General features: G+C 45.2%; 2 protein-coding genes across 2 annotated transcripts; both read left to right on the forward strand.

Annotated features, from left to right (window-relative positions):
* Nucleotides 1-1,834: 1,834 nt before the first annotated feature.
* tbrg4 (transforming growth factor beta regulator 4) lies at nt 1,835-7,630 on the forward strand. Its single transcript, XM_041942880.1, has 11 exons — nt 1,835-1,911; nt 2,427-2,939; nt 3,058-3,378; nt 3,554-3,728; nt 4,167-4,324; nt 4,455-4,565; nt 4,661-4,814; nt 5,679-5,921; nt 6,096-6,207; nt 6,357-6,471; nt 7,110-7,630. The coding sequence occupies exons 2-11, from the start codon at nt 2,520-2,522 to the stop codon at nt 7,209-7,211; spliced, it is 1,911 nt and encodes a 636-aa protein (XP_041798814.1). The 5' UTR covers nt 1,835-1,911; nt 2,427-2,519; the 3' UTR covers nt 7,212-7,630.
* A 10,169-nt stretch (nt 7,631-17,799) lies between these two features.
* On the forward strand, nt 17,800-22,105 carry nacad (NAC alpha domain containing). Its single transcript, XM_041942504.1, has 8 exons — nt 17,800-19,066; nt 19,320-19,568; nt 20,140-20,231; nt 20,662-20,730; nt 20,885-21,031; nt 21,101-21,235; nt 21,331-21,453; nt 21,969-22,105. Exons 1-8 carry the CDS (start codon nt 18,430-18,432, stop codon nt 21,981-21,983), a joined length of 1,467 nt encoding a protein of 488 aa, XP_041798438.1. The 5' UTR covers nt 17,800-18,429; the 3' UTR covers nt 21,984-22,105.
* Nucleotides 22,106-22,552: the final 447 nt, after the last annotated feature.

Below are 22,552 nucleotides of genomic sequence, written 5' to 3' on the forward strand. Positions count from 1 at the left end.
ATTAATATATCATAGGACAGAAGGTAATTGGGGCTCTAGTATGAAACTAGGAATCACTTTTTAGAGCAATAAAAATCTCTCTGCAAAGACAGACACTGGATTAGGAGGAAAGGCAGTGGAGAAAAACAGGAAAGAAAAGGAAGTTTGAAAGTTGCAAAACAGGACAACATTGACCTATTATTTGCTGATATTCTAACTCACATAATTTGTCTCAGTAACTTCTCTTTTCCTCTGATCAGTTAACAATACTGACACTACATTTAATGACTTTTTATTTAGAAACTGATTAAATTACTGATGACAAATTTGAACACAGAAGACACAAATACTTGATTGTATATCTATATATTAAAAGACAGTATTACAAACTGTAATTTTGTGCTGACAGAGGTTTCTACTGCTAATTTTTTTTAATTTGATTATGGGGCCTTTGAATTACAGATTATGTTTTAAACTAAACAAAATCCACGAATCTCTAGTTCATTTTCAAGAATAACGACCAAAATGCTTGATCAAGAATATCAAGAACACAGTTGTTCAGTGACATTCAAGCCCAGTGTTAGCGTGTGTTAGCCTGCTGAGGGTCATTGTATTAGACATGTGTCAGCAGCCCTCTCTGCCATGCTCCCTACACATCAAGAACCAACAGACCATTACACTTGTAGAGGTTAAAAAAGGTATACTTTTGTAGGTACAAAAAGTGACTCTATCATAAAATAGAACTAATCAGTAATATTGCTTCTAAGAAATAATCCACAAAAACACACTCACACAACCCTCTAGTTTTTATAAGAGACAGTAAAGGAGATTATTCCACAACATGGAGACATAACTTCAAGTTAAAAAGGCATTATCTTGAATCTTATAATATTGTATCAACCTGTATTGCAGAGAAGCAAGCAAAAATGGAGCTAAGGTCACCCTGTCCCTTAAGTGTTTCTGCCCAGAACGTGGTGCATGCTGGATAAATAAGATCCAGGTAAGATAAGTTGTGTTTAAGAAAGTCAACATTGTACTGCACAGTATACTGTAGAGTGACAGTGGCTTTGTTTTCAGACTAATGTTATCTGCCCAGTTTTATCAATTGTAATTACACATTGCTGGGGGGACAGGCGAGGAAGAGGCAATAGAGGGGATGATGGGGTGACAACTGAGTAAGAGAGAGGGATGGCTAGAGGTACCAGCATACAAACACTACAGTATCTAAACACACACACTCCTGCCCTTTGTAGCTAACTTAAAAGGTTGTTTAATAACAATAAAAGCTAAGTATGTGCATTGTATGGGGGTACCATGGGCACACAGGAAGACAGAAATGAAATTTTAAGTGCCAATGGCCAATGCTCTGAGGCCCACATAATAAATATTAGAACATGTACAGACATACTGTAGCTGAGCTGCATCATGGGAAATGTAAGATACACCATATGTGGATCTTGACCTATAAAAGGGACTAAACGTCAGGATATCTCGGTATTTTTTATCTTGGATTTACCTATACTAACATGGTGCATATTCTCAGAAAAAATTGTGTTCAGTCATATTAAAAAATAATGGCCCCAAGGCCCCTAACAAAATAATCTTGGCAATCTGCGCAATTTAAACCAAAACTATCTGGTCTGAGCAAGAATCATTCCTTTTTCAGCTAGACTTAGTAGTCATTACCTTTACAAATACAATCCTTCACCTCGACACTTACATTTGTGACAATAAACTGGTCCGTAATATACACATTTTATTAGCGATATTGCTTCGCTGGAGCGCACATTCTCCGGAACATGACGAATATTTCTAGCCAATTACAGCCGCGTCCGCCGGCCACGTGAGACCGTCCCGCGACGTCATATTCCGGCGACTCTCCCTGACAGGCTCCATGTGAACGGCTTTCACCAAAGTTATCGTTAATAATCGGTAAGTCGTGTGTCAGAATGATATCTGATGGTGCTGTGGCCTCTATCTGCGTTGAGCCTTTGCAGGTTGAATTTGCGATGGGAGACGGAATGAAACGCAGCCGATCGGCGGCGTTTCAGAGCGTCTCTTCCTTTCCGCGACAAGGTCAGGATTTAACGTTACGTGACGGGAGAAAAGCGACTCCCTGGCTGCCGGTTCCGCTAACATTACCTTTTACAACACGAGAGGTGTCGTTTCTGTCAAAGTTACGACAACAGATATGCAGCCGATCTTAACCTAGTTACATTACTGTCATAGTGTCCCAAGTACCTGCGCAATGGGTTACACAAGCACTCCCTCAGTGGTGACATGACACTACCCAAGAGCTCTGTTCCTTTCACTAGCAGCAAATGGATCTGCTGTTTGTCTGTTTGACCGGTTGAGTGAAGTTTCAGCTCAGTATTGGGATATTTCTATAAGCTGCCCACCTTTCTCTTTAACCACACTAAGTACTGAATTCTCCTCTGCCCCCTTAGGTTGGATGTGGGATGGTGACACCGGCTGCTGAATTGTGAGAAACCTCTGCTCTCCTTTCCTACGTGTAGCCACTGTCTTGTCTCTCAAACGCTATGGCCAGCCGTCTCTTGGGCAGATATGCCCGTCTGCTCTGCAGGGCCTCGTCCCAGGCTCCAGCTGCTGCTGCCCGCCTGCCTCCGCCTGTGGCTGGGGCTGCAGAGGTGCAGAGGGCTCAGGGATGGCCTTGGGCCACAGAGAGGTCAATGTGTGAGGTAAGGACACTTGCCAAGGAAGACATCCAAGTGAGCCTTCCTGCACGAACCCAGCTGGAAGATTTGGTTGAGAAGGCTGCGTCGCCAGAGGACATCCTGCAGGCCTGGGCAAAGCATGGAGGAAATGGTAATCAAGCAGCTTATGCCCTGATTAAGTGGACTCAGTTGGCGCTAAGGACAACGGGCGACTTTAAGGAACAACAGCACAAAGTGATGCATGATTCAAGGCTGCTGCACATGATGGACACTGTATCTCAGGAGGTAAGGAAGCCAGATACAGAGATGGCCTGGCATTGTCATCATGTAAGGTGACTGACATCCTAGCCCTTGTGCTTAAGATAATTACACATCTTTGTGTATGTATTTCTTTTTCTTCCAGGTGTCTAAAGTGTGGAACAGCACTCTAGTGTTTGTCTTGCGAGCTCTCTGGGTTTTGGATGTGCCCCACACCAACTCAGCACTCAGGTCTATCCAGACAGAGGTCCTGTGGCGAGTCCGCAGGCTGTCCTACAAGCAGCTGGGACAGCTGATTGATTGGAGAGGAAGCAGGAAAAGACAGCAGGATGTGGCGATAGTGGCTGCTGCCTTAAAACAGCTGGAACTGCGCTGGACTGAAATCTCCGACACCAGAACTGTCAGCACACTTATATCAAAAGGACAATCCATGTCCCCTGCCTTGATGGACAGACTTGAAGACAAGGTATCAGATTTGAAAACATCCTTCATCATTTAACACAGAGTTAATGCGTCAACCTCACTGTATAGACGTGTAGTAAAGAACATGATGCTAGATGAAGTTTAAAATTGTGCGCCTGTGAACACTGCATCATGATTCCCGAACCATAGTGCAGTCCTTCCATCTGTCTTCATTGCAGGCTTTGGAGCTCGCAGAGAGCTTTACAGCAGAAGAGATCCGCAAAGTGTGCATGTCTTTGGCCTCTCAGAGCCGCAGATCTGTCCCACTGCTCAGAGCTTTGTCCTACCACCTTATCCAGAAGCCGTCGTCAGAACTCGGCACTCCACTGATACTGGACATGGCTTTTGTATACGGTAATAATAACACTGCAGGCTGTAGCTTATCCAGCAATGATGATGACATCGTGTACATCCACGTCTTCATGGGCCCATGTGTCATTTTGTTTTTTTTGCCTCCACCTTGCCGTCTTGACCTGATGTGTAGATGTTCGAAGGATTATCTTAAAATGGTGCTTTTTGAATTTAGGCAGCAGATAAAGTTCCAAGCAGGCAGGGAAACGGAAGCTTGTTCAGAGAAAGCTTCAGTCTGGACCAATGAAATATAAGCTTTCATGTCAGTGCAACTTGTCTGCTTTTTATGCAAGTACCTGTTATTGGTAATATTTTTAGTCTTTTTAGTTGTTTTGCTTAATAAATGTTTTATATAGTAAATGTGACAGATTAAAACACTCCCGGCTCAGTAGCATGCTGTACAATGCTAACAGTAATGAGTTTGTCTTTGCCCTTCTGCAGGGAAGTTGAATTTCAACCACTCTCAGGTGTTTCAGCGAATGGCCTCAGAGTTGTTACCCAGAACGCCTGAGCTCAGCTCTGCCGATGTCACCCGCTGTGCTAAATCGCTGGGCTTCCTCAAATGGCTCCACATCCCTCTCTTTGAGGCCTTTGCAGAGGTCAGTCGTACGCTTAAGACTAACTCCATTTCAGCTGATTTTAACCTGCTTAATCCTTTATCTCATATGAATTAATAATTTGAATGTCCTCACTGACTGTGTTCTCCATGTTTGTGCCTTTTTTCACCAGCACTACATAGCAAACAGTCAGAACTACAGTACTCTGCAGCTCTGTAATCTGCTCATGACTTTTGCCAGACTGGACTTCCAGCCCAGCAGAGGAGATGAGTTCTATAGCAAGGTGCTAAAGATATTAAAGGCGGTTACATGTATCTGCATGGTTGCCTCTACTTCCTGCCTTAAACGTATTCTCCGTGTGTGCTGTTTTGTGTGAAGGTTCACTCTGTGCTGGAGCACTCTCGCTCAGACCTGGACCCCTTCTTGCACACAGATGTGGTTTGGTCTCTGTGTGTGCTACAGCAGGCCAGACCCCACTACCTCGTCCCCCTCACACAGCAGAGTCACATTACCAAAGTTACCAAACAGTCAGGTAAGATGCATAGCTGTGGGTATTGACTCTTCTTCTGGACTGTACCATTTTTGATAAATAGTGAATTCAGTCACCACAGCTGAACGCAGCTGTAATTGGCTAGAAGTCACCTGGTTAGAACCCCCCCCCTCAAAAGCCTGCTCTTAACTTTTCCTTGGACAGAAACAGCAGCAGTACACTTAATCAGGCTGCAGCAACAATATCAACTGTAAAGCTGAACATTAAGCAATATGTCACCAAGCACAGTACAGCATGTAGCGTGTAGTTCTGAAAAAATAATGAATTAATCAGTTATTCAATGGACTGCCATCATTTTTTGTCATTTAGAAAGCTAAAATGTCAAGTATTTACCGATCCAGCTTCACAAAGTCAAGGATTTGCTGCTTGCTTTTCTCTATTTGATATTTGATAACAAAATAATGAAGATATTTAAATTTTATTTATTTATGTATTTATTTTACAAAAGGCCAGATTAGAATTAAATTAGACAGTTTCTCACCAAGGCCATGGTGACAGAATAAATCACCTTGAATGAATTAGCCACTGTTATCAGAAGTTATAAAGAGTGTGTGGTATTTTGTTTGGGACCACACAAATGTTGAGACTCCTGTACTTATTTTTTAACATCCTGTTGTGCTGTGTTGTCTGTGGGTGCTGGAAGCTCACTGCCAGAATACCAGTCGGCCTCAGCAGGTGGCAGTGCAGCACCAAAAGATTTCCTCTGAGACTGGCACATGAAGCCCTTTCTCTCACAGATATGAGGCATAACATTGATTAGTAAAACATTGTTGATGTGGTTTTGAAAAGCTCTGATGCTTGTGGGTTGTCAGCCCTCAGTCTTTCTCTTATCTTTCCTGTCCACAGATGGCAGTCCAGTTCGAGTGGAGAACTATCAGCTGAAGCTCCTCCACATCGCTGCTACCCTCCAGTTAGAGCATTCGGGTTCCTTTGATGCTACGTCCTCCCAGAGTGCCCTGTCTGTCCCGGTCAGCAGCGCCCCCCTCACTCCCCTGCAGAGTAGCCTGAGAGAGGCTTTACAGAGTCTGGTGGGTGGGAGGACACAGGCCTTTCGCACTGGGGTTGACACCGTGTATGGCTGGACTATTGGTAAGGGTGCTAAAGTAGCACATGTATACACTTTGAGGTCACATACATGCCATACTGAACTTCTCCAAGACTTTTCCACTCAAAGCAACATTCACCACATCTCTGTGTAAACTTTAAGGTGTCTTTTGAGTCGGAGAGCTTTTTTTCACAGCTGACATGCCTTTCTCTAACCAGACGGTGAGCTGGTAGTGGATTGTGACAACAGACCAATTGACATGTCAATGCTGAAAGCCCCTCATCTACCCAGTGGAGGAGGACACCAGGCTTTACCTGCAGGGGCACGGCGGTGAGTCATCGAGGAGAATCACGAGTCCTTGCATTGGTTAAAGACTAACTTTTTGTTGTCTTCCTTTAAATGATGCATCTGGTTTTCTTTTGCTCTACCTGTCTAAACTTATTTTGTCCCGTGTTCCACTCATCTCCATCTGTTGCCAGGCTTGCTTTCTTGGCTTGGGAATTTCCAAACTTTGGCTCCAAGAATAAAACCCTTCTGGGACGGTTTGCCATGATGAAGCGGCATCTCCAGTTGGCTGGCTTAATCACAGTGGAGGTAGGGAGGGGCGGAAGATGATGATAACCCATCTTTGTAGCAGGCAGTGATCAAGTTATATCCTCTCTCTCTACAGATAGGGTGAACTGAGCTCTTTGTTCTTCACATCAGTTTTTCATTACACACTCACTAAAGCCAATTGCAAAAGGAATTATCTGGTGTGTTGTGTTTTCTGTGACAGTGAGTCATATTTTTAGTTAACAGAGGCAGAGTGCAGCACTGCTGCTGCTGTTTCTGACAGGCTATGCAAACAATGGACCTAACACTTTGGTAGAGCTGAGAGTCAGGTGGGTCCCACTGCAGTGTGTGGTATAAATAGAGCTCCAGCTGCAGCTCTGCCTCATCTAGGCCGATGCAAGCTCTCTCTCTCTCTCTGATCTAGGACAATGTCCTTTGCCAGCAGAAGCATCAGTTGCCTCTCAGGTTTGCAGTGCTGCAGGATGTGTTAACTGCAGGGCTACTGATTTGTCTACATGAGACTGAAACCATCATTGTGTCCTTTTTTTGATGTGTAAATGTATGACAGTAAAATTAGTTTTTACAGTTGCGTTCTCTTGCAGCATTTAGTGGTAATGAGATGGTACTCTCTGGCTCTTTAAAGAAATGTTTTCAAACTCGTCCTATTTGTCCTCTTCCAGGTTCCATATTATGAGTGGCTGGTGCTGAAGACAGACAGGCAGAGATTGGCGTACCTGAAGGATAAGATAGGGAAGGCTGTGGCCGAGGACATGGCCAAGTGAAGCCGTCAGTCTTTAGCAAATATGCAGACTCGGCTAAATCAGAGCTTTCCCATCCAAATGGGACTACAGGGAATACACATGTACACCCACGTTCACACTCAGAACAGAGCAGCGTTGCAGAAAAGCTCTCTCATACTTTATCTGAAAAAAATAAAATAAAAAAATCATATTTTTACTCTGGTTCCCTTGGCAACACGTGGGGCTTTCCCTGTTTCCATGGTGATGACGAGCAAGAGTTGTGGAGCCAGAGAGAGACAGAAATAAACACAACAGCAAGTCCTGCTGTAGAAATTATATGATCGATGATCAGGTCTCTACATCTGCGAGTGACATTGTGCTTGATATCAGTATGTGAATAGAATGGAATAACTTAATTATCTCTGTGTCATCTTGTGATGAAATAAATTGTATCACTGTCAGATTTTTTTTGTCTTTTAATTCTTTCATGATTGACTGCTAGGATCCAGCCTCAGTGTGTGGGTGCGTACAGTCATGGGCCAGTTGCGTTAGATTGAGTGTGACGGACAGTTTCATTTCACATCTAGCAGCTAATGGTACACCTCTCTGGCATACTGGTGTGGTGGAGTGCATCGGCATTATTAGCAAACAACATCATAGAGCAGGGCTGACAAGATATTTAAGTAATTTGTTCCATCATTTTTGGTTTAAAATATAAAATAAGGGATTAAAATCACTAAATATAGCAAGTCTGAGTGAGGGATAAATTTGTATATTTAACTTCTTCAAATACTCTTATGTTTAAATGAATCTGCTGACATTTATTATACAGAATCTATGTTTGTGTGTTAATGTTTTTTAAGAGCAACAGCATTATTACAACGAGACGGGTGAGGTTCTCAGATAAACACTCTGCTGACCTGAAACTGCTTACACAACAGCATGGGCAGCAGCAGCACTCTGACATCAGACGATGCAGAGTAGCAGAGGGAAGAAAACGCTCGGCGGAATGGAAGAGAGAAAATGAGTTCAGCTGACAGGGGGCGAAAGGATAAAACAAAGCCAGAGAGACAAATCAGCTGACAGGAAATGACACACACAAACTGATTGTTACTCTGACAAACCATCACATGATCCAGAGCCACGGTGCCTACCTCATTCTTCCTGATATACAGGGACTAATGGATCGATTGATTGCCTGTTGACAAAAAGCCCAGCTAGCACTTCCAGTATTGAGCTCCTTGGTCACTGTGTCTCCTGTCTGATGGGCTAGTAGTGAGCAGGTGCAGCCAATGTATTCAGGCAAAGGTACAAAAGATGTGGAAGTGCTTCACTGCACGGTGATAAATTACCTTAATACAGTAGCTGTGAAGCTTCTTGCTACCTGACCTTGACTTGAGAAGTGCTGCTTTGCACAGGACACCTACAACCGGGAAGATAATGAGAGTTTGTTAAGGTCACCTAGATTGCATGGAGGCTATTATACATTATCCAGTAAAGCAGCACTCGCTTCTGCTGAGCTGGCACTCTACCATGGGAAGTTTTGGGTTGCCATGGAAACTACCCTTGCTGATCATTTGGCCCGGTGCTGCCGCCCCCTCTCTGTCTATTTCTGTTTATTTTTCCCTCACTTGTTGTCTTTAAAGATGCAGAGAAACACAGAAGAGAACAATCAAAGAGTGTTGGAGAGGTGGCTAAGATGGAGGGTAGAGGCAGATGCCCTCTGGGTCTTCCTGTTGAGTCCCTGGGGATGCAATCAGAGCAGGAGGCAGATGGTGTAATCAGTGGTGCACTTTTAGGTTTTGTTTCTGCCTTTCTGATCGTCCGTGTTTTCAGTTTCTATTTCTCCCTGATTGTTTTGTTCTCCCTGATCCCCCCTCCTTTGCTGGATTTCTCCATCATCCTCTTGTTTTTGCAGTACTGGTCCTTTCCTTCAAGGTTGAGGGCAGCACTGAGAGACCAGTGGAAATCTGCTGACATCATCTCCCAAGATCCAGTCATAGCTTGGCTGAGGGGGAGGGGGGAGAGAAGGGGGGCGAGAGATACAGGGAGGAAGGAAGGGAGGGAGGATGAGGGAGGGAGACAAGAATTGGGCATCGAGAGAGAATACTGCAGCTCCCTCTCAGATTCTACACACACCCTGACACATAGACACACACACACACACACACACACATATTCAGATGAACTGGATCATGAGGCTCTAAAACACACGCCCACCACAGCAGCATCACTGTGCTGCACCACAGGGAGAGACAGAGCTTCATATACTCCCATCTCTCACGCTTTCTCTGTCTTTTTTCACTGTTTCTCCCATTCTGTCTCATACGCAAACACACACACACACATAGACGGACACGTGCTGCAGGGAAGATCTGAGTGCTGGGTCGCTGAGCATTCAGGTCCCCCCTCCCCTTCTTCTTCTTCTTCTCTCTCCCTCTCACTCTCCCACTCTCCCTGTTCACCTTGTCTGTTCCGGCTGTATGGTTTATTGTTGCGTCAGAGCCAAAGAGAGCCAGCGAGAAGCATGCCGGGGGAGAGTGCTCACAGATCTGTCCCCACCGACAAGCATCCAGAGCAGGGGGCTGAGGAGACAGGGCTCCCTGGACCAGGTAGGACCTCTGGGGTTGGGGATGAAGAAGGGAGAATGAGATAATGAAGCAGGTGGATGCGACTGAAGACAGGGACCAGGACATAACTGAGAAGAGATGATAGGACAGTGCAGAGGTAGCAGATATAGTTCAGTAGATTGGGGCAGGAGGGGGGAGAGTTAGCTGAATAGAAAGCATGGCAGACATGTAAAGACCACCGGGTTGGTGAAAGTGCAAAAGACTGCTAGCTAAACATGATCTGCTTGAATCTGGCAAGTGCAGAACAGTCAGTTTAAAGCTGGGTCATTCTTCACTGTTGACATGTGCAGCCTGAGAAAGCTGTGATCCAGCTACATGTAAGCCTGCTCACTAAACTGCATGTTGTCCCCCCTTCCAGCTCCCAGCTACTAGCAGCCTCCCTGAAGCCTCCACCCCAGACCTCCCAGCCCACCTCTATGCACATCACTAAATCCCGATTAACAAACGATCTCTCGTCTAAATTCGGCATCTGACTTTCAGAACCTTGCTGTAATCGCCCTCCCTCCAGCACCCAGCATCTGTCCTCATCAAAACCCAGCTCCATCTTCCCCCCTCCCTAACCCCGGCCTCCTCACCCCTTTCCCTCCTCCCACTGCCCCGTCTTCAGCCCTGGTGCCACTCCATCCACATCCCCCCAGCAATTTTGCGAGCTGTAAGGGCAGCGTAGAGTGGCTCCTCCCTTCCCCCAGCCTCAGCAGGAACATGACACAGCAGCATGGCAGCACTCTGTAGCAGTACATAGGAACACACAAACACAAGCACAAGAGCTTCTGTTGTTGTTGTTGCCAACTGTTTTAAAACCTCGCTAGTTATTGCTCATGTCGCTGCTGTGTATTTGAAGTTGTGAAATCATGAATTAAGTGATGAAAGGATATAATAGGGAGAGAGAAATAGGAGTAGGTAGGGTTGGGTCGGTGCAAATGAGAGATTGTGAGGATCGAGATTGTGTTAGTGTCCCCTTGATTACAGTCAGGCAATAATGGTCAGTGTAAGACTGTCGTCACTGGAACAAAGTCTTGTGACTGCTGGGTCACATTTATTGCACACAATATAGCTTGGAGCTTACAGTGTATAACACTGTAAACAGTTATGATGGATAACCTGAATAGCTATCAAGAAAGCTCCCTGCCCCCTCTCTACAGGAAGTAATTTACAGTGAGTTGCTATTTTGGAAATTTTCCTACTCTAATTTCATCATTGCCCTGATATGTTCTTATAGACTTGAAATTATTTTAAGCCATCTTGGCCTGAATCTTGACAGAGGAGGGAGGAGAGGGGATTGTCGGATGCTCTGGTTAAACTTGTGTTTTGGCATATAATGGTGAAAAAGGAGAGGTAAGAGGCTCGATTACGAATGAAGAGGAGGAGCAGATGGAGAAAGACAAAGAAGCTTATGAGACTATTGGGGTGCCTCTTCTTTGCGGCTCAGTGTGAGCTACAGCTGAAATAGAGGCTCCCCTTGGGGCTGACAGGCCAGCACTGCAGCCTCTGTGACGCAGCTCCAGTCTGCTCAGCTCGCTGCGGCCTGTTCTTCGCACGGTAAGCCAGGTGGCTCGATTTCACTGTGTTCCCACAGAGGACGCTCCTGGGCTGGGCCAGGGAGGGGAAGAGAGGCAGACATCCACAGAATCTGCAGCAAAGAGACAGAGACAGTTGTACACCAGCAGACATGTCGCTGGTTTATTTAGCAGCCTAGCAAAACAGTAGATCCAACAGCATGCAGCTCTTACATGTGATTCCAAGCCTTGCGTGTAAGGGAGGGTGATACAGTATATCTGAGTGTGTTCAGTGTAGTTGTTGTTTTGCTTGATTTTCTATGAGCCAGATTTCGCTTAATTATTGGATTTATGCTTGCCTGTGCATTTGTATCACTGAAGCTAGGTGCCTTTTTATCAGGCCATGCAGGAGGAGACAATCACATATTCTATAGCTATTAATCATATTAGACAGCAAGTGTAGAGTCGGGTTGGCTTTCGTGCATGCTTAAGCGTGCATTTCTCTGATTAGTGGCAGGTTTTAGTCTATGGCGCATGACTCAGCACACACACAAACATACCTAGCGTTTATTATTGGGGCAGTGATCACGCAGGGCTGCTAAGTGCTGATGATTGCATCCGCCACCACCATGGGCAGGGCAGGAGAGCAGCAAGGGAGGAGAGGCAAAGGAGATATACTAACTGGGCAAAAAGCAAAAACACAGAGGCGAGAGAGTCACAAGTAGAAGTGAAGCAAGGAGAGGCAGCTATTTATAAATAAAAGGTTTTGGGGAAAGATTCTGACGGAGTGAGACAAAGGAGGGGAAGCAGAACAGAGATTGAATTAGTAAGTGATAGATGGGTTTCTCACAGAGCAAGAGTATGTGCGCATGTCTGAGGGTGTGTTTGTTTGTGGCTGGCACCGATCTGAGCCCCTTGTGTGCTATAATGGCCAATCAGCATGTGGATTGAGGTCAACGTGGCAATAGCCCAGTTAAGAGAGCAAATGAAGGTTCTGTTCCTTTTCTATGCAGAGAACGAGGCTTACATCACATCCTTCAGGGATGTTTCAGTGGATGTATGGTTTCGTACTGTATCAGTAATCAATCCGAAATAAGAAAACCATTTAAGATAAGCAGTGGAACTGAAACAAATGAAGAATTTTTAGTTTTTATTCCAACATATCCCTCCATTTGCTTTCCCTGTCTTGCTCATACACAAGACACTCTCTACTCACCACTGACCCCATTTCCTTCATTCATCCTGTCATTTCATCTCAGCGATTTGCCCGTTCTGGATGACAGTTACGAAGATGATAGCATGGTCTAGAAGGACAAGATGACAGAGAAAACCATAATTCAATAACAGTTTGTTTTGCCTCTGGCTAACTGTGCAACTGTGCATGTTGATACAGAAGGAGAAAGAGAGACAAGAGACAAACTTAGAGAGGTAAAGTGAGATGCTTTAGTGTAGGTAGAGTAGCACTGGTTTTCACCTCTGCTCCAGGCAGGATTATTCAGTTTCAAATACTTTTCCAAAAAAACTCCTTTCCAAAATGCCCTGTTTTCAGTCTTGGTGATTGCTTTGCTCTATAAAACCATTTGCAGTGACAGAGTAACATGCACAGATGAGCGATATTTAATGTGCCAGATGGAATTTGGGTGATATTTTTTGTAGCTCTCGCTGAGTTAGTGTGTGGGAGGAGAAAAGCAAAGTTCAACTGAAAAGATGAGAAGTCCATTATTGTACACTAAAGGAGGCATAGCTTTCCACATCACGTCTAGTGTCGTGGTACTGAGATAATTCAGCCTGCTCAATTAAACTTATTTCTTCTTTAATTTCTCACTGCAGTTAAAATTTACAATAAATCTGCCAAAACATCAAGTTTTGCTCCTTCCCCTTATTTCAATTGCTGTTTTATATTACTTTTTCTGTTTTTCAGACATGACCAGACACCCGTCTACTGACTCCTCACCTAGTGACAGTGGCTCCTCCCCTAGTGACAGTGGTTCTAGCCCTTCTCCAAGTACTCCTCAGAAGCTACTCCCAGCATGCACCTCTCCATTCGGACCACGCATATTTCATGCAACACCCAGCTCCTCTGGTACTCCAAGACCTCAACCTGAAGGCTCTGACCATCGCAACAACACACCCAGATTGTCTGGAAAGTTAGGTGGTCATGGACCATGTGGCCGCCATGTCCCTGTCAAGATGGAGAGAATCAAGGTGCGTGTTATGTGCTGGTGAGCATGTTTGAAATTTTACAGCATTTGCACTTTACTAGTATACTCATATTAACTTTAACATGTATGTGTAATGTGTTTTTCCCAGGTCCTGACTGGTTCTGAGGTGGAGAGTGACTATCAAGAGCCACAGACTATTGACACAAGGGTGGTGATGGGTCAGGAGACATTGCTCAAAACCACAGAGATCCAGACAGGGAAACCCCTGGTTGAACCAAGTGGTCAGGCTATCCCTTTGCCAGCTGTTCCAAGCTTTTCAGAGCCTCAGTCACAAGCAAAAGAGACCCGACTGGAAACCAACAGAGAGGAGAGCCAAGACAAAAGCCCTCCAAAACAACAGGATCTGCAAAAAGACCCTGTGCAGCCCCCAACCACGCTCCCATCCCCTTTTCAAAACCCACTATGCCCTTCCTCTTGCTCCCCAGAGCCAAACGCAACAGAAGACAATTTAATAGACAACCAGGAAGATGTTGAAACCCTTTCTCAAGATGAAGTGCCTTCCCTCTCTTTTTCTGAGCTGGCCTGTCCAGTTGCTTTGTCCTTCACTGAGCCTGCCTATGCTGTTGACCCACTACGAGTGGGTGTGCCCTCATCTCTTGACCCTGACCTTTACTATACTGCCCCTTCCACTCCAATCAAGATGGCTTCCTGCTCTTCGCACCTCAAACATCATTCATATCCTGGCTCTCCAGCCTGCCCACTCTCCCCTGGCTCTCCTTCAGATAGCGAGGACCTCTGTTCCCCTCTCACCTCTCCCTCTGGCTCTTATATCACAGCGGAGGGAGGCAGCTGGACCTCCTCTTACACATCTTCCACTTCACCCTCCACTTCTCCCAACTTGCTCCTTACAGAAGAAGCACAGGAGGCCCCTGCTTGTTTTGTAGGTTCTTTATCAGAGATTGGAGATGAAGTTGGGGAGGAAAAGGGACGTGCAGGCCCAGAAAGGGAGGAGGAAAGGTCAGGGGATTTCTGCCTGTACCGTCCTGAGGATTTTGTCATGACTTCACAAATAGGTATAACAGGGACAGTGATCCTTGAGGAGGATGAGGCTGTAAAAGGGGAAGAGATCAAGATTTCCAGAGAAAGTTGTCGTCCTTGCTGGGTGACTGAGAACACGTCCCCTCTAAGGAGCAGTAGCAGTCGTAGCAGTGACTCCCAGGAGGATGGGGGAGAGTCTGAAAGCTCACTTTGCCCACTGGAAGAGGCTGGTGTAGGGAGAACAGAGTACCCTAGACCCATGCAGACAGGCCTGAAACTGCAACTGGAGGCATGCATATCACAAGAACATTATGGACAGATGGATGACCATTCAGAACTACCCTCAACTGTCTTGACTCCTGATACAGAGAACATGACCATGGCCTCATCAAGTCTTAGTCCTGACTCACCTGTCATCCCCCTGGATGCCTTCTGTCCTGGAGCCTTTGGTAGGCTTGGCCCTTTCATGCTTTCCCAGGCAGCCTGTGCTGATGATGTACCAGAGGAGGAAAGGATGATCCCTGCCTCTCTCATCTCCTTTCCCCTCCACACCAGCCTTATCTTTAAGGCTGATTCAATGGAAATCACCCTTTTTCCCACAGAGGAAGAGAACGAAATAGGAGAAGTTAATGACGTAAATGAAGGAAAGGATGTTAATGCATATGCAGCAGGAGAGGAGGAGGCTGATGTTGAAGATGACGATGATGAAGATGATGATGATGACTATGATTATGATGATGATGGTGATGGCAACACTAATGGTGCTGCTGACGGCGATGACGATGATGAAAATAATGAAGATGATGACAATGATGACCATGATGAAACAGGTAAGGAAGCTAAGGTGGAGGTGAAAGTGGTAGAAGAGGAGGAAGGGGAGGAAGAAGAAGAGCAGGAAGAGGATGAGGAGGACTGTGATAGCAAAGCAGTGGAGGATCCTACAGACGAGGACAGCTCAGCATCCTTCCTTCATTCACTTTCAGAGACATCTATCAATGAAGGGTTGGACGAATCTTTCTGTTTCCAAGATGATACAGATGACTCGTTAGATTCTGCCTCATATAATGGGGAGGAAGATGAATCTCTATACAGTACTGAGAGGCATGCACAATCACTAGAACCTACAACAGCACTTGATTCACCTGAAATTCAACCAGAACCTGAACAGGGGTCCACCATTGGAATAGATCAAACTGGACCTTCACACACACAACTGAGCACAAACAAACTAGTCGATCCCCTCAAAACCACCTGTCTTTCTGAAGCCATTGCTGTCCACCCCAAAGGTGACAATTTAGAACCCAAACATGTGGAAGAACCTAAACCCCATGAACCACAGCTAGATCCTGAATCTCCCAGTGAAATAGGTCAGACAAAACCTTTGTACACGCACGTGAGCACAGACAAACCAGTGGATCTCCAGAAAATGTCCTGTTGTTCAGAAGCACTTTCTTGTCAACCAGAATCCTCCAGCAACCTGGATGAGAGTGGGAGTGAGAGTGAGATGATGGATGTCTCTGGTTCTTCCAATCCCCTGGATCAACCTAAAGACAGCCCTTGTTTTAACCCTTCGACTACTCCAGTTGTCATTCATGCTCCACCTGACCCTGCCGCTGCTTCCACGCAGGAGACAACTGACCTTAAGAGTACAGTTCTTCTGGAAGAATTGGGTGACGAAAATCCCCAGATGACAGATATGGATTTGAAACAGAGCAATGATTATTCAGGTGAGGAACCCCCTGAAGAACCAGAAAGAGACTCTTTCAAATTGCTCATCAAGCCTCGTCATTATCATCCAGAAACGCACAGGACTATCGGAGCAAGTAGACTTTTATTATCAAAGTCATTCTCCAATAAATCTGATGTGCCTGGAGGGGCAGAGGCCATGTGCAGAACCAGTATTCACGAGGAGTCTGAGAGTGAGCTTGACCAGAAAAATGGGAATGCCTCAGTTGAGCCTATGAGTGTGGAATGTAGAAGCACTGATTCTGGTCCCTCTCTAAATATGGCCACTGCCACAAATGACTTGAATAAAGGTGTTCTTTTCCTGTCCTGCCCTAAAGACCCTAGTCCCAACCCCAGTAATATCCCTGTTTCTGCCTCTCCAGAGATCATCTCAGAACTTGCTGACAATCTAGCTCTTACCCCTGACCACTGCCCTGGTGACTCTGCCCAGGAGAACCTGAGGGAAAACACCCTGAGTACTGATGAGGGGGTGCTGGGAGCTGTTGGATCCCCACACTCCCCCCTCGCCATCTCACCCAAAAGGGAGAACTCAGAAACAGACACAAGCAGGGACACTGGCCCTAGAGCCGGGGCATGGTGTGATGACAGGATGGGGCTGGGGATCCATCTAGGATTAGGATCAGGGGCTGAGTTTGGTGTCTGGGGAGCAGGAGAGTCTCTCTCCCTGTCTCTGGGCAAAAAGTATGAGTTAGAGGCAGAGAGTCTGCTCATGTGTGACGTGGAGGGCCAAAGCAAACAGACGACCATGGTTCCCAACATGAGCAGTGAAGTATGCACAAATTATGACAATGTTCTGGGTTCTGTTCTGGATGAGGAAGATAACAACAGTGTGTGTGGAAAGAGGGACCAGATGGCAGATGAAGAACTGGTGGTAGTAGAGGGAGCTTCTGAGTCCAACTTGGGCCACTGGAAGTCCATTGAGGAGATCTCAGAAGCAGGCGGAGGAGAGGATGGAAGCTCCAGATTCCCAGAGGATGATGTCAGTAATCTTAATCCAGACAATGATGGAGATAACGCAGACACACAAATACAAGACACTTGGAGGAATTCTAACAATAACAATGACTCTGCCTTTGACTCCTTGGAAGTAGCCATGTGTGGAAGTTTGAATGCTCTATCAGAGGAAGTGAGACCCCAGAGTGTGAGTATCAGTGTTGGAGAGTCTGTGTCCAATATTCCACTTGAGGAGATGTCACCTCAGGTGTCTGACACAATACACAATGAAGACAGAGAACCATCAGACCGCTCCATAAACAAGACATCAGATACAACACAGACACCATCCTCGAAAGAAGGTATCTGCACTATCTCAGTGCCATTAGCTGAAACTCATGTGGAACAAGCTGTAACAAACCAGCACAGTTCACCAGATAACACAAGATCAAGATCTCATAATAGTACAGAGGGTCAGATAATCACCACAGGGAGTAATACAGCATTTTCTTTGCTACATGGATCCTTTGGTTCCTTTACTCCTAAATGTAAATCTAATGAATCCAGACCAAGTAGAGCTTGTCAAGACAAGATGGAAAATACTGGTTCTCAGTCAGAACCAAAGATTGTGGAGGCCAAAGGCCAAAGAAAATATGCTGTCAGTCCTGTAACAGACAGACTTGTTGATGAACCAAAGACTAAAGATGCCTTTAGAGGACAGCTTTGTAACTCAGGGGAAGAAGATGAAGAAGAAAAAGCAGAAGAGAAAGCAAAAGTGAGCGGTGACGAGGTAGATAAGAACAAAAAGGAAAGAAAAGCCTCTCCTGCACAGAATGGCCCAGAGCACTTTGTGTGTCACATCCCTAATAGGGAAGTTTGCACAGATAAACCAGTTGCTGCTAAGAAAGGGAAGAGAGGGAAGCAGAACAAACACAGGGCATCCCAGACAGGCAGTCATGCTGACTCCAGCCCTGAATCTGCTGATGATCCAAAGAAACCTCCTGTTCCATTAAATGCTGCAGAAGATGGACGGGCAAAGGGGACTGCAGACAGTTCTAAAACTAAGACAGGCGAAAAGGCAAACAAGAGAGCTTCTCCGTCAGACTGTCAACAGAGTACATCTAGGACAGACCAAACTGAGTCGGTTTCACAGATACAAGAGGATACCAGTCCCAGTCCCGATGTCAAAAGTCCTTGCCATGAACACTGCAGTTCTACCACACATACTGCAGACAACCTCAATGTTGTGATTGCAATGAACCAAGAATTACATCAGAAACAGGAAGTGCTTGATAACAGACCATCTGATAGTCAGAGAGGAATCACAGTGGACATTAATGACAACAATATAGATCCTGGCCATTGTCCTACACAGGATACCATACCATACTCCTTGACTCCACTTTCTTCCTCACCATCTCCTGTTTCCTCCTCCCCCCCTCTACCTGCCTCAACAGAGCGAGAGGATGATCTTCCCACACCTGTCCAGGAATCACAACCTGTCCTCACAGCCAAGCAACAGTCCTCACTGTCTATGTGCCACATCACCACTACACTTTGCTCTCCTTCCCCCACAACACAACACGCCCCTGATTCCCAATTTCTTCCTAACAAGAACCTACAAGAGGTCACTGTTGTCCTTCCTACATCAACTACATCTGCCACAAGTGTCCCTTTGCCCTCATTCTCCACTGCCTTGCCAGTAAGCCTGTCCCAGCCTACCCAAGAGTCATCTTCGCCTGGGTCTGGGACTTTAGAATCAGCATGCGTTCCAGACTCTATTTCTTGCCCCCAGTCTCAGTCCTATCCACAGTCTCAGCCTAATCTCAACATCCAGCCTCACAAACAAGTCAAGCAAGGTCGTGCATGGAGCACACAAGACAGGTGCAGAGGTGAGTATAGACATGATGGCTTGTTAGATTGCTTTCACAGTGTAATACAGGCTGAGCTTTTTGTCCCAATCAGTTCTGGCAACAGTGAAAGGGTACTTTGCAAGTTGGGATTGCTTTCAAAAAGAAAAATTGCCACTAAATTTCCCCAGTCTGTTGAGTTGAAGCGTTAAAAAAGATGCAGAAATGTTATTAAAACAAAATCAAATGTGTGCTCCCTAATACAAATATGCTCAATTAATGTGTGCTCTGAAAGGCCCCATTTTGGCTGAGGACGAGACAGACAGCGAGGATGATGGAGGACAGCCTCGACGTGGTCACAGATCCCAGCCCAGAGGCGTTGCAAGAAACAGAAACGGATCCACGCACAAAGAGTCTGGTCCATCCAGTCAGCGGGAAATGCAGCCTTTCTCTGCCCATCAGATAAGCGACAGACAGTCTGGCTGTCCAATCAACCACAGCCACAAGATTTCTGAAGAGATCGACCTATCCTTCAAGAACAATTGTGAGTTGTTTCTGACCTCCTACGGGATGTAGCCACCAGCATTAGGAATCCCCTAAATTTCTTTCACTCTGTGTTATGCACTCCACCCTTCTCTCCCTCTGACTCTTTCCCTCACTTTCTGTTTCTGCAGTAGTTGCACAGTGACTGTTTGTGTGTGTCACATTTACATATGTTTGAATATAGATTGATGATATAGGACAGAATATCTTAAAGTGGCTGCACTATAATGACAGATGAAAAGAGATGTAAATTCCCTTCATTATACACTTCACTGTTTGAATTATGGATGAAGAGTGTCCCATTGTTGCCAATTGTGCATGAGCATATAATGTAAAAATCACATATGATGGAAATAGAATTAAATTAATTTTTCATGGTCTAATTAAATTCCTGACATTGATGAGATGGGTTGATTTAATGAACACTATTCATCAGCATAGCATTAATGAGATGTAGTCATTAATGTCCTCATTATTTCTGCTATAGTGATTCGTTTCTATGGCAGTAGGGATATGATCCACTTCACTTACATGTACTTGAATATGTGTGTAATATGTGCTGCCTTGTGTAGGTTCCATATTGGCTTCCTGTAATGAATCTGAGAGTGAGGGGTCAGTGCCTGAGCTGGAGGAGTCAGAACCCTTGAGACCATCAGAGCCCCAGGTGAGTCTGTTTATTGGAAAGCAAGTTCTCTTGTACTGAGTTACCAATATCATTTTTATCACCTGTGTGGCATGCCAGAGGAAAGCTTTTCATGGTATATAAGCTTCTTTTTGCTGTTGCGCTCCCCGAAGATAAACCATTTCCCTACCTGCTTTATATTTTCAGTCGATTAAGTCTGTTGGTCTTTTCTTTATTTAGCCATAGTGGTTAACGTCATCATAAATTATATTTAATTCAAACAAGCTGCTGCCACTGCTGTTGCTATAAACATAAAATGCATTGCTTCCTGTGGGCGCAAGAGAAAACAAGCTGCCTGGCAACAACAAAATAGCTGTGAAAACCTAACCGGGTATAAGATGAGTCACTTTTGGTGATATCAGCATATATAAGTCATAGATTGTCTCAGTAAAGTAACTGATATTTTTTTCAGTCTATCTCCTCTGCAGATGAGGGGCTAAACAGACCAAAACAGAGCCGCAGTGAGAAGAAGGCCCGCAAGGTCAGACTACAGGCTTTATAAAAATAAATGAATCAAGTGGTACAGATGATTTCAAAACTGATTATGAATGCAATTATTCTGAGGAAAATGTTTCATTTGTGCAAATTTGTCTTTTCCTTTCTCACTCTCTCTGCTGCTATATGTATGTATGTAGGCCATGTCTAAACTGGGCCTGAAGCCGGTCCATGGCGTGACCAGGATCACCATTAGGAAGTCCAAGAGTATCTTGTTTGTCATCAGCAGACCAGATGTGTTCAAAAGCCCCGCGTCCGACATTTACATTGTGTTTGGAGAGGCAAAGGTAACTTTCTTTCTTTCTTTCTTAAGCTCCACTGCGCGTATTGCATCTCAGTCTCTCCTCTTCTCTCAGATTGAGGACCTGTCTCAGCAGGCTCACAAAGCAGCTGCAGAGAAATTCAAGGTGCCTGTGACCTCTTCTCCCTTGGCCCCACCTGTTCCACCCAGCCTCACCATCAAGGAGGAGAGCGAGGAGGAGGAAGAAGAGGTACTTACTGTCACTACAGTATGCCGTGTTGCCCTGTAAAATCTTTTATGCTGTTGTTAACTTCATATGTCTTATTCTTGCTTTCTATACATCAGGTGGATGAGGGAGGTCTTGAGCAGAGGGACATTGAGCTGGTGATGGCTCAGGCCAACGTGTCACGAGCCAAGGCTGTCCGTGCACTGAAACACAACAAGAATGACATTGTGAATGCTATCATGGTGAGGAGGAAGTGGGGGACCGAGAGAGGAGGAGCGGGAGGGTGAAGGGAGGGCAGATGGTGAACAAAATAATGAGTCATCGCCAGTGCTGCTCGCTGGAGTGTGTGGAGGGGAGGGTGGAGTAAAGGAGAAAGAGCAGAGGACAAATGACAAGTATTTCTCCCCAGTAACTGAGCAACCTCTACAGTTCTGTAGGTCATCAATGCAGCTTGATGCCCACTAGGTGGCAGCAACAACACACACTGATATAACTGTTTGAGCTCATCAGCAGAAGTTGCATAAGTAAGAACAGAGCATGTGTGACACCTGTCTTATGTCCTCTATTCAATAGTAGGGACGCCAGTGTTTCATTTTCTTGTTTTATGAAGCAAAATCAGCTGGTATATTTGTGTTTTCATTTCATTTATTACATTGTATTTTCAGCTACGTCCTTCACCGTTTCATTTTTACCGACTGTACCTTTCTTACTTGAATCTCTTTCTGTCTCTTCCATCCTCTCCCCCTCCTCCATACAGGAGCTGACCATGTGAGTGGTGAGGATGACCTGACCCCCTCCTCCAGCCTATAAAGCCTAAACGCCACTGACTCTTCTGTATCGCTGCTACTGTATGTTGCATCCCCAGTATCTGCTAAATAAAGTCTGTTCCAACGTGGGCTGTGACTGCATTGTAGGATTGATTTTGCTGAAGAGACCGCAGATGGTTTGGCGTGACTTGTTTTAACAAGACGAGCAGCACGGTCCTTAACATTCTGCACATTCGCAAGGCCTACATTTAAAAGTTGTTTCCTGGCCCGCCCACCTCTACCAACCAACACCCAAGCTTTAATTCTTTTATCTTTCTGACATTCTTTCAAAGCCTGTTAAAAATGATCATATCATATATACAGTTATATCATATCTATCAGTTGTTTCTCATGTTGTGATCTGATGTGTGACTCAAATGTAAAGAGAATAGGGACCTGCTATCACTCACTCACATATTCATTGTTTTTTGATGCTGATATGAAGGGTTAACAGACCCACATTTTAAAGTATGAGCAGCTGAAAAACACATTAAAGGCTCAAAAGGCAAAAAAAAAGAAAGAAAAAAGGAAGGAA

Source organism: Chelmon rostratus, chromosome 8 (genome assembly GCF_017976325.1).
Source record: "Chelmon rostratus isolate fCheRos1 chromosome 8, fCheRos1.pri, whole genome shotgun sequence".
In the NCBI taxonomy this organism is placed as follows: domain Eukaryota; kingdom Metazoa; phylum Chordata; class Actinopteri; order Chaetodontiformes; family Chaetodontidae; genus Chelmon; species Chelmon rostratus.